The 16,717-nt window shown below is 37.1% G+C and overlaps 1 protein-coding gene across 1 annotated transcript in view; it reads right to left on the reverse strand.

Moving 5' to 3' along the window:
- Nucleotides 1-50: 50 nt before the first annotated feature.
- The window catches only part of ZRANB3 (zinc finger RANBP2-type containing 3), a 48,124-nt gene continuing 31,457 nt past the window's right edge, over nucleotides 51-16,717 (reverse strand). The window contains exons 9-20 of the mRNA XM_050900375.1: nucleotides 16,089-16,208; nucleotides 15,388-15,567; nucleotides 13,747-13,899; nucleotides 12,622-13,090; nucleotides 11,451-11,651; nucleotides 10,836-10,918; nucleotides 9,242-9,343; nucleotides 6,417-6,559; nucleotides 4,833-4,976; nucleotides 2,948-3,341; nucleotides 1,559-1,690; nucleotides 51-943 (exon numbers count right to left, since the gene is read on the reverse strand). Coding sequence (XP_050756332.1) covers nucleotides 845-943; nucleotides 1,559-1,690; nucleotides 2,948-3,341; nucleotides 4,833-4,976; nucleotides 6,417-6,559; nucleotides 9,242-9,343; nucleotides 10,836-10,918; nucleotides 11,451-11,651; nucleotides 12,622-13,090; nucleotides 13,747-13,899; nucleotides 15,388-15,567; nucleotides 16,089-16,208 — 2,220 coding nt within the window. The 3' untranslated portion in view covers nucleotides 51-844. The remainder of the gene's footprint in view (nucleotides 944-1,558; nucleotides 1,691-2,947; nucleotides 3,342-4,832; nucleotides 4,977-6,416; nucleotides 6,560-9,241; nucleotides 9,344-10,835; nucleotides 10,919-11,450; nucleotides 11,652-12,621; nucleotides 13,091-13,746; nucleotides 13,900-15,387; nucleotides 15,568-16,088; nucleotides 16,209-16,717) is intronic.

Here is a 16,717-nt window from a genome sequence, read left to right on the forward strand (position 1 = left end):
CATTCAAGGGGCAGGGGAGAGACAGATAAAGCATAAGAAAAAATCACCAGGAAAGAGACAAATGTATTTATTTCAGTTGAAGTAACTGTAAGAAAGCCACATAAACAGTCCAAAATAACCAGCATCTCTGCAACCTTGTTAAGGAGAATGTGACTGTAGCATTTCCCAGAAACTACCTTTGATGAGATAATTGGTAATATTTATTGTTCCTTATCATGAATAAGTTTTTAATACAAGCTGGTTTTAAGTAAAACCAGATTTCAATAAACATTAATTCTAAATGCCATAGTCCTGTAAGTAAGTCAGGCCCGGTGCCAACAGTAGGCTTTTCACAGCTGATCAGAACTAAGACAGTTTTAGACAAGACAAATCACTCGCATGCTATTTTTGTCACAATAGATATCAGAGCCAGTAATTTTGATATGGGAACAAAGAAAAGAATTTAAGCTAAGATATCTTCTTGGACCATAATGTCCCCAATACAACTGAACCCTGTAAGACCACCAGAAGCTTCAACAGAACTTCCTCAAGTTCCTGCAGCTGTAACCCCACTGTAATAGGAAAACAGTAATGCTTCAAATTTGCATTAAGGTTACACACAAATTTAGCTTTAAACCACAGGGTCATAAAAATGTACCCATGATCAAGTACTCTGGATGCACTCACCCAAGGCTCTCTGACAGTCATTGTTGTAAATGATTTCTTGGTTTTAATTGCATATTTTCTTCCCTCTACCAACAGCATGATAGACTACAAAGATTTTTTGTTTTAAATCAGTGCATGAGGAAAACTATGTAACTCTACTGGTTTCTGAGTTATAATGTAACTGAATATATTTGGCATTTTACATCTTCACAAAAAATTTTGTGATATCGCAGCCGTACTTTGTAGCTAAAGAACGTCTCTTCATCTGGCTTCTTTCCTTCGCCTGTTTTGCAGTTCTCTGCAAAAGAGAAAGACAGGTCTGGTCAGTAAGGACTGTTACCTGGCAACAGTGTGCTTGATGGAAAGCATTAGCCCACAGTTAAACTTCAGTCTAATTTTGCAGCAGACAACATAATAAAATGCAAATGTTTATTAAGGTGACATTTTCCCAGATCCTCAGGAAACTCTTGTAACAGTTTAATGGCTACCTTTCCATCTTCGCTGTACGGGAATGGAGAGGCTGGGAGCACAGGGGTTGTTCAGCTGGAGACAACAGGGCTGAGGAGGAACCTCGTTACAGCCTTCTGCTGCTGAAAGGAGGGGCAGGAGGCACAGGAGCCGGGCCCTCCCCAGGGGCACAAGGCAGCACTGCCAGAGCCCTGCCTGGGCCATTCCCACGGGACACGGGAGGAGGTTTCACCCCGAGGGCAGGCAGGCGCTGACCGGGGTGAGACGGCGCAGGACTGCACAGGGTGGTGCTGAGCAACCTGCTCTGAGCCCGGGGTCTGGCTACGTTACCTCTAGGGGTCCCTGCGCCCAAAATACTTCTGTGATGTGGTAAATACCGCCCTGGTGCACATTCCACAGCGTTTCCCTGTGAGAGGGCGAGGATTCCTGGCTATACCGTACTGACCTGTCTGTGGCAGATCGTACACAGAGTTTGAAGGTTTTCCAGGGAGCACTGTCCTCCTCCACTGTAAACAGGCTTGATATGGTCTACCTGCCAGAACTGGCCTTCTGTCGGGTTTGTTATAATTTCATTCAACTGCAGTAAAGAAAGGACGTGACATTGGAAGCGTTAGATACTCCTTCTGAACTACATGTATGTTCTACCATAAGAACAAGAAAATAATTCAGGGAAGTAGCTATTTATAGTTTTCATCAAGAGAAAGAAAGTAAGCCTTAGCATTTTTTTGTTACTCCCACTGGACAAGCAAACAACTGTAATTTTAGCTGGCGTATTTTCACCTAGCCTGCAGCGTGCTGAAGCACATCACAGTGGATCAAGGAAAGACAGAATGAAAGGTTCAATTGGTACAGTAAGTTATCCTCAATGCCATTTTATCATCAAGTGCTGATATTAAATATACACAAATAAAAAGAGTGCAACAGCTATAGTCCCATCACAAAAATTAAAGACTCTAACTAGGTGTTTGTCATTTAAGTTTTTGGTCAAGTCAGTGGTAATTGTGATAGTAAGCATTGGGCAACCTTAGGTGATAAAGCCCTATATGTCAGCTTTCAAAAAACTAAGGACTAACAGAGAGTTGCATTGATTTAGCAGGTTGTAAGATACCCCCGCTCCACAAGACTTCTCGTCTCAGTCTTTTAGATGTGCACCACCTTATTTTAAAAAGCTGCAAGCAACAGAGCTGATCTCATGCATACGACAAGTGACAGTAAATTACTTTTTCTTTTGCAAGTTTCAATAGGTGTCTGCAGAATTTATTTAAACAATTTAGAACCAGTAACTTCTGAAGCAGAAAATGAAATAGCATTTTAGTTTCTGAATAAAAACACCACTTTATGTAGGAATGTTCTCCCGCCCTGCTCCACTGCCTTCAAGTCAGTGAAGAAGCAATCACAACCGCAGAAGAATGGTGGTAGTTTGTACTGCATTTTGAGGTGATACTAAGAGGAGCTCTGACAACTGGCTTTTGTTAAGCTCCTACCAAACATTCTGCAAAGTAGCAATAACCTAATACTACTAGACTACATCCATTCTTAAATTGTTTCATAACCATAAAGTTTGTTAACAAAGTGCATTTCAAGTAAATCGGGCTGCAATACTCAGATCCCTAAGGAATCTGAATTCTGAAGCCTGTGCCTTTCATCAATGAAAAATATGTTAGAAGACATTGGGGGCTTTTGTGTTTAAGATTTTGTTTTTTCTTATTCTGTTGCTGGTGCTAGGTTAACCTTTGATCTTCAACCTGTAAGAACAACATTTTGGATTTCTCTGAACTCTCTGCTACAGGAAAACACAGATCAGCTGTTACTACTTAAAAACCAGTACTATTACCTGCCCAAGTGGAAGGTGGGACATCCATGAACTCTCCAGAAGTTTCTTACGCTGACTCTTGGGCGCATCTCTGACGCTGAGATAAAGCTCCTGGGCGTTTTGATTACAAAACTGGCAAACACCGTGTTCAATTTCAAACACTTTAGTCCTAAGGTAGCTCTGACTAGAGCGAATCGAGAAGTCATCCTGGCAGGCATGAGAGCAGAATCGCGTGTCCCAAGCACGGGCCTGGCAGCCTGCCTCAAGCTGAGCTGTTGGCTGTTGACAGCTGAGACAGAGTGGGTTCCCTTGGCTGTCCAAGGCTTGCAAATAGCCTTTGGATAGGGAGGAGCCTTCAGCTTCAGTCTGCTCTGAATGAAGAGCTGACGGGCCTTTTCCATTTTCCGAAAGCAACCTGTTTGCAGAGAACAAAGTACAGTTGTTAATAAAGGAGGTATTCAGCAAACAATTCAGTAGGTCTTTATGCAATGTATATTTCCATTAGGTATCTTTTATGCTCTGAAATACCAATTTCAGTTGAAATAATATCTTACCTTGCTCAGGTTGATACCTGCACAGTGCAATCATCTACTTGGTTTATGTTTCCATTTAAACAAAATTTGACAATATAACAGACAGATTTTTCTTTTGCACACCTTTCTTACTACATTTACACATGTACACTGAAGAATTAGCTGAAATAATGCTGTATTTATAAAGAAATGGTGGCTTTTATCAGGCATGTTGTCATGGTTTAACCCCAGCCAGCAGCTAAGCACCACGCAGCCGCTCCTTCACTCCCCCCCTGCTCCCAGTGGGATGGGGAGGAGAATCGGGAAAGAAGGTAAAACTCGTGGGTTGAGATAAGAACGGTTTAATAACTAAAGTAAAATATAATACTAACAATAATACTAATGAAATGTAACACTAATAGTAATAATTGTAATGAAAAGGAATATAACAAAAAAAAGGAGAGGGAAAAAAAAAGAAAAAAACCCAGTGATGCACAATGCAATTGCTCACCACCCACTGACCGATGCCTGAGCAGCGATCCACCCCTCCCAGGCAACTCCTCCCAGCTTTACATACTGGGCATGACATTCTATGGTATGGAATATCCCTTTGGCTAGTTCAGGTCAGCTGTCCTGGCTGTGCTCCCTCCCAGCTTCTTGCACACCTGCTTGCTGGCAGAGCACGGGAAACTGAAAAGTCCTTAACTTGGGATAAGCGCTACTTAGCAACAACTAAAACATCAGTGTGTTATCAACAGTATTCTCACACTAAATCCAAACCACAGCACTGTACCCGCTAATAGCAAGAAAATTAACTATCCCAGCCGAAACCAGGACACAGGTACACATATAAATGTAAAATGTTTCAGCCCCCTCTAACAGAAGGAAAAAGTCAAAGGAAACACCCTGGTTTCTCTATGCAACTTTCACAGCTACCTAGCAGTTTCCTACTCTAACCAAGGCTTACCTCCAGGCAGGATACACACTGCTTGTTTAATAAAATTTTTTAAAAGGGCATTTTCTGTCTAGAATTTTTATGTTCTTTTCTCCCTTTTTCTAAATTTTAAGGCAGGGTAGAAGAAAATTTGGTGTTCCCAATCTGCTGTTGACCTCACAAGCAGGCCTGAGCTAACATTCTTTTTTCCTTAATCAAATCATGTAACTGTTTTCTTGTTTCATTTTAATTAGACTCAGTTAGTTAGCAGCTATATCAGCACACAACACATGTAATCTAAATTGTTATAAGATTAAAACATAGCTCATTAGCACTACAGCAAGTTTCTTATCTAAACAGTGTACTTCAGCAAGGTAAACACTCATAGCAAATAGTTTTGCTACCTTAAAAAAATCTGGAGAGAAACAGCTTAATCACCTTATTGCATTAATAAACTTACTTTGTGGAATGACCCGATTGTTCAATAGAAGCATTTTCATTCCTCAGACAAACCCCACTTTCTTTCGAGATGAGGCGAACGCTGCCCCCGCTGCAGCTAGCTTTGCTAAGTGAGGCTGCTGCTACATCCTCCTTGGTCACGTACCTAAAATAATTCAAAATTCTGTCAATATATTACAAAGGGAACAATCTCCCTCAAAGAATATTCACTCTTGGCTGCAGCAAGATTGGTACGGCATATTCTCTTAAAACATCCCTCATTTCCCGGATGAGAAATGAATAAAGGTTGGGAAAACATACTTCACCATAATACTTCCATATTACCTATCTTTTTCTAAAACCAGATTCAGCTCTAACCGAACAGATAAGTTGGTTTGTATATAACAATATGGAAACCAAAGCAATTTGGTACTGCCTGATGATGAAATCTGAAAGCCATTTTGGTTCAGTTAGGTGAAGTCTCACTGATATTCTAGCTAATACAGGAAGCTTTACAAGCTCTGTTGGTTACGTTTGAACTCACTTCTTTATTTTAATGTGAAAACATACAAAACATCACTGCTCTTAAGTAAAACTCTTAAGATCCCTTTACCCTGATCATTCTTCCAAAAACCACTACTCAGACAACTTCTGCTAAGTATACCTCTCTGTACTATGCATATGCCAAATCCTGTATAGTACCTTAGAAGACCACTGTAGGTTACAGTAGATTTTCCAACATGGTTCACAGTTAGATCTTTCATACTTTCATGGAAGGAAACAAGCAGGCAACAGGTTAAGAAACACTTACTACCTGCTGCTTCTCCATATATTATTGGAATTACAAACTCTATTTATTTACTTGAATTCTTACCTACAGCCAAAACAGTCACCCTGGAGAATTTAACAGTAGGGACTGAGAGGAATAAAAAGGTTTTAGATTGTTTGCAGAGGCACCTTCGTGAGTTAACCTGTAAGCATGAGAAGTTTTGTGGAGAGCAATGACAACCCTGAAGCTCCAAATGTCTGTCAGGGAAGATAGCATATGAGAAAAAGGAAAGGAAGTGGAAAAAAGGTAAATTTAGATTTTAACAAGGATTAAACACTAGCCCTTTTCAGTGAGGCCCAGCAAGGAAAACAATAGTTTTGAGAAATGTCATCCACAGAGAACAGAACTGCTTAAATAAAAATGAGTATCAGAAAGGGTCGGAGTAGGCTGTGAATTATGAATAAAGCATGGCAACTAATGATTTATTCCTGCTTCCAGGTGGGGAAAACAACAAGCTTCTTTGACCTTACTTTTCTTTTGAGTCCCTGAGGTCATGATTTTTCCTCAAAAATCTCCAGCAAGTTCCAGATGTTTAAATATGCAGCACAGCGAAGCCAGAACAGCTGCTGAATGCAGCACAGTGCTGGACAGGGAATCAGACGCTTCCATTCCAACAGATTTACTGTTGTGCTCGGTTGCCTACGTTTGTCACTATGCGACAAGCAACCATCGAACAACCAGTTTACAGTCTCAGCATCATTCCACTGAAAGTTACATTAAATATATCAAATTTCCTGCAGCAATTAGTAAGAGGAAGAAAAATTAAAAGCTACATACCTTTTTGTGCTGCTGACCGCTGACTGCTTTTTAGATAACTGCTCTGCAGCATGAATAGGACTACAAAATATCTGACCACTTTTTCTGACAATCTTCTGTTTCATTGCTGTTAGATGACTCCATTCTTTCACAAACCTCAGTATCTGGTAGAGAATGCTATTGTCAGCAGCATGACAGGCATTACACAGAACTATTTAATTACAGTGAGAGAGTGCTATGAATTAATACATTCAAAACTGGATGAAATCAGCTGGTATTATCAGAAACAGTCCCTTCAAGTCATTTTTCATACAAGCTGTAACCCCCGACCCTCACCTGCTGAAGAACTCCAACAGCTTTGGCATTGTCTAAAATAACGGTTTTGCTACGACAGGTGTGTTGATCCAGAAGGTAGAAAAGGCGGCCAGAAATGGCCTTTACTAATCTAAGGTGTAGCGATAGGAGAAAGGTTTCTTGATAAAGCCTCAGGTAAACCCTTCTTGTGTAAGCAAGACCTTGCTGATGGCAAAACCAGACACGCAAAAGAGTTTTCTTCTTACGGTGGCCATTCTCCCTCTTGCAGCAGGCCTCTCAGAAAAGGAAAGTTCACTCCCGTTACTTGAACGGCATTTATAATTGGGTTTACGGACAACCTTTCTTCTTTCCTCTAACCTTCTGATACATGCTTAACACTGGATTAACAATCTGTAGTGTACAGCACCTAATGTCAGTGTGGAAGGCTTAGCTACAGGTAACTGGAAGAGCTGTTCAATTCAACTAGGTATTAGTCCATTTCTCACAAAAGTTTTCCAACTTGTAGAATTTTAACAGAATCACTGATGTACTTGCTTCGAGGTTATTATATTCCTTTACAATAATACAGTGTCAGAAAAACATACATAATAAAAATTATTATAGTAAATTCGCAACTAATGACATGAGAAATCAGATCACCAAATTACCTTAATTACGCATTTGTTTTTATGGCAATACTGCCCTGGAGCATTTCAGCACAGCACACAAAGATCTGACTAGCAAGTAGAGACATGCTTTACCATCAAAATATTCAAAGGGCAACAGTTTTGAGCCGTTTAACCTGCAATTCATCATCTTTCACAGTAATCTCAAATTGACATAACCACAGGATCCTGAGGAAAAACTGATGAACTGTTTAACAAAGTATTCCAGAAAGGAAATTGAGAACACAGCATAATATTGATCACCTTTCCTTATTTTGCATTTAGAATTTGAAAGTATAATAAAATAAAGAGGCTCAAAAGAACTTAATTTCTGGTATTGAATCTAATATTTTTTTTACAGGCTGGGAAGCCACAAAAAAAACCCCAAAACTTTGATGCTGTAAACTGACTGGACTGGTATGATTAATTGATTTCCTTAATAACTATAACCACAGGACAGTGAGGAAGTGAAGGAAAAACTTCCTACATAGAAATTTAGAATTTATAACATGGCTGCTTGCTTTAGGATGTGTGTAGGGGAAAAAAATATTTCATCCCACCCTCATCTCTACAACAGAAAATAAATGAGAGTAACAATACGACAACTGAACAAGTGGCTTGGGTTGCGTTTTTTTTTTTCCCCCCATTCCGTTTTTCCACCCTTTTCCTCACTGACTACTTATAGCAGTCAGTATCACACTGTTTCTGAACATGGACTATGGGAAGAATAAATACATTGTGCAGTAGGGACTTAATTGTGACTTCAGCTTTATCCAGGAAAAAAAACTTCCTTACTTCAAGATTATGACTTGGCAATGATTTTCTTTTTCTCCTTGGAGTATTGTTACATGGCAAATGTAACAGTGTACAGATGAGTCTCACTTCCTCAGAGTCAGAGCAACAAGAAAGAAGTCCATGAAATGACAGGATATAACGGAAACAGAGAACAAGAAGGTATTTCCTTCATTCTTTTTGGGAGCACTTACTAATATGGATCTTCTAATCTAGAGGAAAAGGCTGAGGGTCAGGAAGTTCCGTAAGGCAGTGCCATCCCCCGCCCACAAACATGGGATTCTTAATTTGTCTTTTCAGTCTAGCAAATAGCTTTGAAATCCTTTGGCAACATTTGTGTTACCCACTCATTAGCTACTTCACAAAACTGTTGGTTGAATCAGTCAGGTATGTCTTACGAATTTAAGTTCCAACCTTGCTGGAGAACCTACCAAAAAGAGTCAGTTTAGTTCCTACATGATAGAATCTGATTTTCCAAATTACATTTCTCTTTAAATGGAGAAAACAGTTAAGAAAACTATGTTAAGCAGATAATATTGCACATCCAATTTAAATTCTGTATTTCCTTACTTGAGTACTTGGGTTTACAGTGTTAATGTTCTCCTCAAACATCATTACGAATGTGATCTTTATTACTGAATTAACTGAAGCCACATGTCTCAGTGGAGCTGTGCGCTACACTGCTTTGGAAATTGTTAGAAGACCAAAGGAAGGAGTGAGAGTGGAGGCCTGCTCACAATTGCAGCTCTGACACAATCTAGCAATTGTTATTCATAATGTGCCTCATTTAATTCATAACAAAATAGCATTTTAAAGGTTGACTGATGAATGTTAGTTACTAATCCTGTAAATGAGAAATTAAATGATGCCTGGTTGATTCCATCTACCGAAATGTTAACAGGAGGCACGATAATTTGCCAAAGTAACAGACTGCATAATTACTATTCACATCAACATTTATAAGGCCTGCTTGCATTGATGAAACTGTGCCTAGATCCCAAGGCGTGGAAGTGTTCTGCATTTATTTAAAAAAAAATAAGTCAAAGCCCTCCCTATTAAATATTATATTACTGTGCCAGTAGAATTTGTTCTTACCAATGAACGATTTCGTTTATGCTGGAAAGTCTCTGGTAAATCCTCCCAGTTATCCAGCTGTATGTCCAACGGAATGAAATTATGATTCAGTGGTTCACCATCCTAGACAAGCAAACAGTTTTGTTTACAGATGCAATGTAGCACAACCTAGAAAAAAAATTTCTGTTTCAAGTGAATTATCCTCCCTTCCTACTAAATTTAGTCCCTCAGGGTAAAGATTTTTCCAGAAACAAACAATAAGCCACAGATCTATGACAATAGCACAGATGCAAGAAATATGATTCACATTAATATACCTAAAAGTAAACAGAGTGAAAATTTTAACTTTGAATATATCTGAATTTTTTCTTTGCAAATAGTTCAGACACACAAACTGCCTTAAATTAAGAAACTGAAATTATAATCCTCTTGACTGAATTTCCAAGGGAAATGAATGATTGTAGACTGGAGAATGTCACTTCATTACAATTTAAAATCAGAATCTTAGATAGCGCATTGTTTATTATACTTAACTTTTTTTTTTTAATGTCTGAACAAGTTCTCCTCCACTTAATTTTTAAGGAACAAGTTATCCCAGTGGGTACATATGAACCAGGAACTTATTGATGATTCACAAATATTTGAGAGAAGGAATCAAACTAGAGTTCCCTGGTGTCTCATCGTTCAGCAGAAAGATTTTGTGCAGTATCTCACATAATGAAATTCTAATCCAAGCCCAAAACAACCCAGACCAATATACAGTTCCCCAAATACCATCCAAAATGCATCTTTGTCTTTGAATAAAATGTGTGAAGCTAGGAAGCAGCGTACATTTTAAGTATATTAAACGAGTTTTCAGATACAAGAGGACACTCTTTTTGACTTTTTCCCAGCTGTATCAGTTAGCCTAATAAAAATGTATTATCTCAAAGACTTGCCCTCGGTTATTTGTGATGCTTTCCAGTTGCACCTGAATACACTGACTCATTCAGTAGCTTTGAAGAAGTCTTCTCAGTGAACTTTTCTATCTCTTAAAAAAAGGAATTGGAAAGTCCTGACTCCCCCTTGAAAAATGACCTGGAAAATTACCAATTGCTAGTTTCTGTACTCCCATTACCATTGCAGAGTAATGATAACGTGTTTTTTTCAGAAAGTTACCCACTTATACACAGCACCAATGTCTAGCTTTCTGAAAATGTGGTGACAATATTTTATTTACTTAGTCTGTCAGGATTCACTGTCATTTTTATTTTAATTCTGAATGTTCTTCTATTAAAAATATTTTGTGATAAGACACTATAATTAAAAAAAGGAATCTTAAACAACTATCACTTGCATTTCTAACATGATTTGAGCATACATCTAAAGTATTAGCCCCGTTTTGTAAGCTAAGAGAAACACGTGAAATTATGTATCTAGGGAATTATTACTTAATTCCACTGAGAAAAAGAACTAGAATGATAAATTACCTAATTTTTGTACATTTCAGCTAATACAAAAATACTGGTCTTTTTATATAAAGTATAACAAATGAAAGTATACATACACATTTCATAGGACAACATTTTACTTTGTAATTTCAAAATGATAATAAATATGTATATTTCAGGTTTACCTTTGTATAGAGGTGAATTCTATCAGTATTCCTGCTTGCACAAAACATAAGCCCGTCATATATTTCAAACGTGTCTGATTTATCTACATCTCCTATAAAGACAAAAAATGTTGACATTAAAAAGTTTTTTCCTTCATTTCATTCAGTCTACTCACACATCAAAAAAAAAAAAAAATTATACATGTATCTAATTCCAGAACAACACAGTAAGATACACAGCTCAAGCAGCAAGCTATGAAGATATTTGTGTATTTTATTTTTCTGTTTCTCCTGAATTACCTATCATCTGTTTTGCCTGTGGCTGTCCTGAACACAAGTAAATGCCATCATAAGTTTCAATAAAACTATACAGGTTCACAGCTGCTAGTTTGACAAAGTTCTTAAGTCAGCCAAAAACTCTGTATTGCTTCAGGAGCTGTATGGAAAGGCTGGGTTTATCCATCATCAAAATTCAATAAACATCCCAGGCTAAAACGAGAAAGTCATGTGCTAGTGTATGTACTTCTATCTTTCAAATATGTAGGTTTTTATTTAAAAGTTATTTTTCATGCCAGAGGCATTTAATACAGTTTTGCAACGAGATATAATCTTTCTTTCATAGGAGTCCCGCTTCACCTTCTCCACACTTTTTTTCACTTTCTTCATTTTCAATTTTAACAGTTTCCTGTTCACTGATTTCAACAGATTGCTGGGTCACCATTTCTCCAAAATCTTCACTATCTTCAGCATTGCACTCTGCTCTCTCTTCATTTCTTCTGGAGTCCTTTGACACATATTCCTCAGTTTGGCTCGTGGGAGCTTCACAATTTCTCTCAACTACAGATGAAGAAACAAGAAAAGCAATTATTTATGCTACCCGTACAAACAGGAACCTAATCAATACACATCTGGAGACAGGACTATGTAACTGAAATACAAAGAAACTGCATTTTATTCTCTAATGGTGCAACCACTTAGGAAACTAGAGCTACCTTTAATATTAGGAGAATAAACACACGGAACACAGTTTTCCATTTATGCAATTTCATGCTCTCAGCTTAATGTCAAAATATATGCAATAAATAATGCAGTTAGGAATTCTATATCATATACAGTTATTGTATACCATAAACAAAGCAGTTTTCCAGGCATTGATCTATACCTGTGAAATGCAGAAGTTGTCCTTACTTGAACAAGCACAGAGACTTAAATAAAATAGAAAAAAGAAAGAAAAAGAACCTTACTCCTTCCTTTGCAATTGAAATGGTAAATATGGGGATAGATTTACAAAAATGTTTTATTACGTTTCCAGATAGACTAAATACATTTAATAAAAGACACCTACTCTGACCTGTTGGAGCAAGAAATGCCATATTTTCCAGGTAATGTCTCTCACGGCAAATATACAATACCCAATAAAACATCTATACCACATCATTTAGTTTTGACAGGTAGAAGAAAAGTTTGTCATTTAATTTCATTCAGAATAACCATAAACCTCAAGGAAAAGGAAAGCTACCTTTGCTGTAAAGAAAACTGAGCATATATTCTTCCTCACTGAATTTATATCCTGTTAACATTTATCTGAATTTTCCATTTGTTTCAAATTAGAATCATGTAAGAGATCCTTGGGGAAAGCAAAATTAAGAAGGATCAATTAACAGGTATCTGTTCACGTAAAGATACCATTCTTCATATTTTGCCTGGATTTGTGTATATTCATATATTCAAAAATACTGTATTTTCTGAAACTAATCACAACCGCAATGGAAAATGTGTATTTTTGTCCGCAGCACATGTTACTTACCGTTACCGCTTTGAGAGCAATTGCACATTTCACAGTAAGGGAGCAATTCATTATTACTATAAGTGCAAACACTACAGTGCCAAACTTTATTTAAAGCCGTACTTTTGCTTGAAGTATTTAAGCCACAAGGAAAGACTTCATTGTTTTTTTCTGCAAACAGAGAGGCCTTTTTTCCAGTCAAAGATTTTTTCTTTTTCTTACTGGAATTGACTGGAGTAGATCCACTTATGATTCTCGCTCTTTTAGCTTCACGTTCACAGGTACTTTCATGACAAATTGTATCCACATCACTTATTCTTGTTGAATCCAGGTTTTCATTACTCTTCTCTGCATCCTCTTCTTTGGTGACTTCAGAAGATTCCGAATCATTGTGTAGTGATTCATTACCAGAAAATATTTTGCGTTTCTTCTCAGTGGAAGATTTTGGGGAAAAGAAAGAACGTATGTCATGCTGTCTTTCCTTTTCAAACTAGGAAAGAGGAAAGAAATATGTAAACTCCACTTACAACTACTGCTTCAGAAGCTGTTAAAATTATGATTTTTCTCCATTTAATATTACTCTCTAATACAAAAAGCTATTTTTAGTTTGGAGATGGAAACAAAAGGTGTCTTCCTTTAAGAACAAACATCTAGCAGAAAGAGCAATTCAATATTCCTCTTCTGTTTTGTAAAAAGTATTTTCAATACTCTCATGAAAATTCTGAAATAGCATTATCAAAAAACAAATACACAGAACTATGTGTATGCTATGTGCCTTTTTTGATGATGCCTATTACAAGGCAAGGCTTTTAAACATTGTTTTAAAAATAATAGCCAATTAAATTCAGGACAGCTAATAAAGCTGTAATTTAAACAGAAATTACTTGATCTTATCTGACTCTGAGGGTGGGTCAGTCACCTAAACATAACATAAGGACCCAGTGGAAGCCAGTAGATGACATTTATACCCAGCAGAGCACTTTCCCCAACTTCACCTGATTTTTAAAACGGAATTTACATTACTTTTTCCCCACTTATTTAGTGTTTCTCCATTAGTAAAGTCTGCAGTGCACAGAAAGCTTAAGTGAATAATGGTTCATTTTTTTAAATGAAAGAAAACAGAAAAACATAAGTTTTGAGTCTTACATGTGTAAATAAAAGTTCATTTTTGGGATCTTCTAGACTTTCATTTGGGGTCCAGGTCTCAGCAAAACTCAAAAAATCCCATTTCTCCTTATCACCTTCTTCAGCCTGCATTTTCTCTTTCTTGCCATTCAAGGTGCTGCCTGTAACTTTGGCCTGCAGAAAGAAGACTTGCATAAAGTTTCCAAGGAATTCATATGTTGGAACAAATTTATTTACCTATATTCACGCAATTTGCTTCTCTTGCAAACTTAATTCAGCATTTGCAAAGTAAGAAACTCTGTAGTAATTCAAAATAACTGAAGTGATTAAAACTATTCCTCTTCTACCAGCCACTTCTGCAAGAATAACAAGTAGCATATTTAACACATTACGACTTGTGAAAAGGTGCATACAAAATGTCAGTATTTATTGAAGTTAAAAGAGAATATATACATTGTGTACATCTCTTACAGTGTTTACACATTTTGCTTGGCATGTGAAAACAAACAAAGGCAGAATTAATTGAAAGAAGCAGTTTAGTGACAGAACTCCTGTACGGTAAATTGTTGGTGAATTACTGAGACCCATCTGTGCCATGTTTAAGGAGACTCTTAATGTACTGGACTGACTGAGATTTTTTTCAGAGGTACCTACCGGAATTAGAATACAGAGTTTCATTCCCCAACTGAATGTCAAATACAGTTTGCAATACCTAGATTCTTTAAGCTGTGACTACTTTTCAGCAGGAGATGAATATATTGGCAAAAAAAATGGTTATCAGTTTCTCTACTAACTGTATGGACACAAACAATTGCACCTTACAACACCGGGGTAGCCAAATGCAGGAACAACAACCATAAGTCGGCATTTGCATCAGAAGAAACCCTGTGTAACCACAATCTCAAGCAATTCTGACAACTAGAGTTTAAAAGGCAATTCTTTCTATGTTGACACTTCTGGAAATGTCAGAAAACAAGAGCTGACAGAATACAAACACACCTCAGTTATCAAAACAAGACACTAATAAATGGTATCAAAGGCTACAAAAAGGTCACAAAAGCAAACCAGGCAAATTATTTTTATTAGTCCTGTGAACTCTCTAAGATCTTCCAAGTAAGGAAAGAAAGCAGGACAGAATTACTCCTCCTAACAAGGATGGGATAATACTTGAGGAAAATGGCAACAGAAGATAAGATTACTGTAATCTTGGGTCTGATGAAGAATTATTTGAGAATGCTTCTGCCTCAGAAATGAAGTTTAGTAAGGCACAACATTCACCCAATTAAAAAAAAAAAACCAAAGCCAACAAACTCTAGTTGTAATCACTGTGCAAAAAACCTTAAAATTGTAAATTGAACAACCAGAGCAATAAAAAGCTAGAAGGAAGATAAAACAACGATCTCCTGTAGATGTGAACCATCCCATTCATCTCGGCAAAGAGTCACCTTATTTATCTTTGGATCTTAAACGGAGAGCAAAAAGCTAGAAAAGACTAATTTGGAACAGATATGGACATTTTAATGATTAGCAGTTCTAGGTGTATCAATTTGTCTTATAGTAGGAAAGTGCTCCAGATAAGCAAGAATATTATTTGGCACATATGCTTAAGTGCTATCCTATCCATAGCGAGTTCTTGATTATTCAGTTCTATTCCACACATACCTTGCGGTTCAGCATTGCCCACATAAGAGTATCCATTGTTCCTTTTGCAATAAGGAAGTGAATATTCACAGAACTGCACTGCCCAATTCGGTGTGCTCTGTCTTCTGCTTGCTTAATATGGCCTGGATCCCAATATAATTCAGCAAACACAACGTGAGTAGCAGCAGTGAAAGTTAAACCCTAAACAAAATAAGTAGATGCATTTTAGAAAAAAAGATTCCACACAAAAACAACTGAATATCTGAAGTAAAAGAAAGCTAAGGTTGTACAGGACATTTTTATATGGAAGTAAGAGGGACCACCTCAACAGCAGACAGGCTTTTCGCACTGATTTTTTCCTTGGGCCTCAGATAGACATAAGTAAGATTCAAAAAATACTTCAATATTGTGCAAAGAATGCACACTGCTCTTCGTTATGGAAGTAACATTTATTTCTTATTAGTCTGGTACTTTTAGCGAAATGGAGTTTTTACTAATTATTCAAGAATGAGACGCTGCTGCTTATCTTGATTTTGCCCAAGTAATTTCAACAGAGGCTTAAAACAGTTAACATGATTAGTGCAAAAAAATGAATACATGAGTCTACGAAAGACATATTGCATGAAGACAAATTGCCTTCAGTAAATCACTTCAGTCACCAATGACTTTAGTACCTATATTCGTCAAGTTTCTTATTTCACATATTTTCTTTTTTGTCCTACCTGACCAGCTGCCTGAATACTCAAAATAGCAACCCGGGTATCAGGATCCTTCTGAAACTGATTAACAAGATGTATTCTTTCTGCAGAAGGAACACTTCCATCTATTCGTATGTAGCGAACCTATCACATATCATAACAGACAAAATGACATTATCAGTGTCCATTTTTGGACCCAATCATCCTCTGTCTCCCAATGAAAATAGGAAAACATCTGTTCTGTCAGGTGGAAAGGGATGCATCAGTACTCTTTTGCCCTTTGATTTACAATTAAGCCTCTATCTAGAGAAGCGTAGACTTAGTATTCCCTGTTTACGAAAGAAGACAGAACGAACATGGGATCTTAAAATGGAATACTCTGCAGAAGAATCTGTAATTTCCCTGACATGATTTATTAAAATTCCAAGCATTTGCGAAATAATAACAATATAAAATAGCAAAGTTAGCCACTGTTCCCTAGCAATGGTTGAGAGTCCATGATCAAAATAATATGAAAGTTGTTGGCAAACATTTTTACTGCTTTGAATTAAACATTCCGGTGAGATGATAGTATTCTGGGGGAAAAAAAAAAAAAAAAAAAAAAAAAAAGATGGAAGGACATTGGTAGAAAAACTTGGGAAACAACTGCCTAC

Source organism: Gymnogyps californianus, chromosome 7, assembly GCF_018139145.2.
Source record: "Gymnogyps californianus isolate 813 chromosome 7, ASM1813914v2, whole genome shotgun sequence".
In the NCBI taxonomy this organism is placed as follows: Eukaryota; Metazoa; Chordata; class Aves; order Accipitriformes; family Cathartidae; genus Gymnogyps; species Gymnogyps californianus.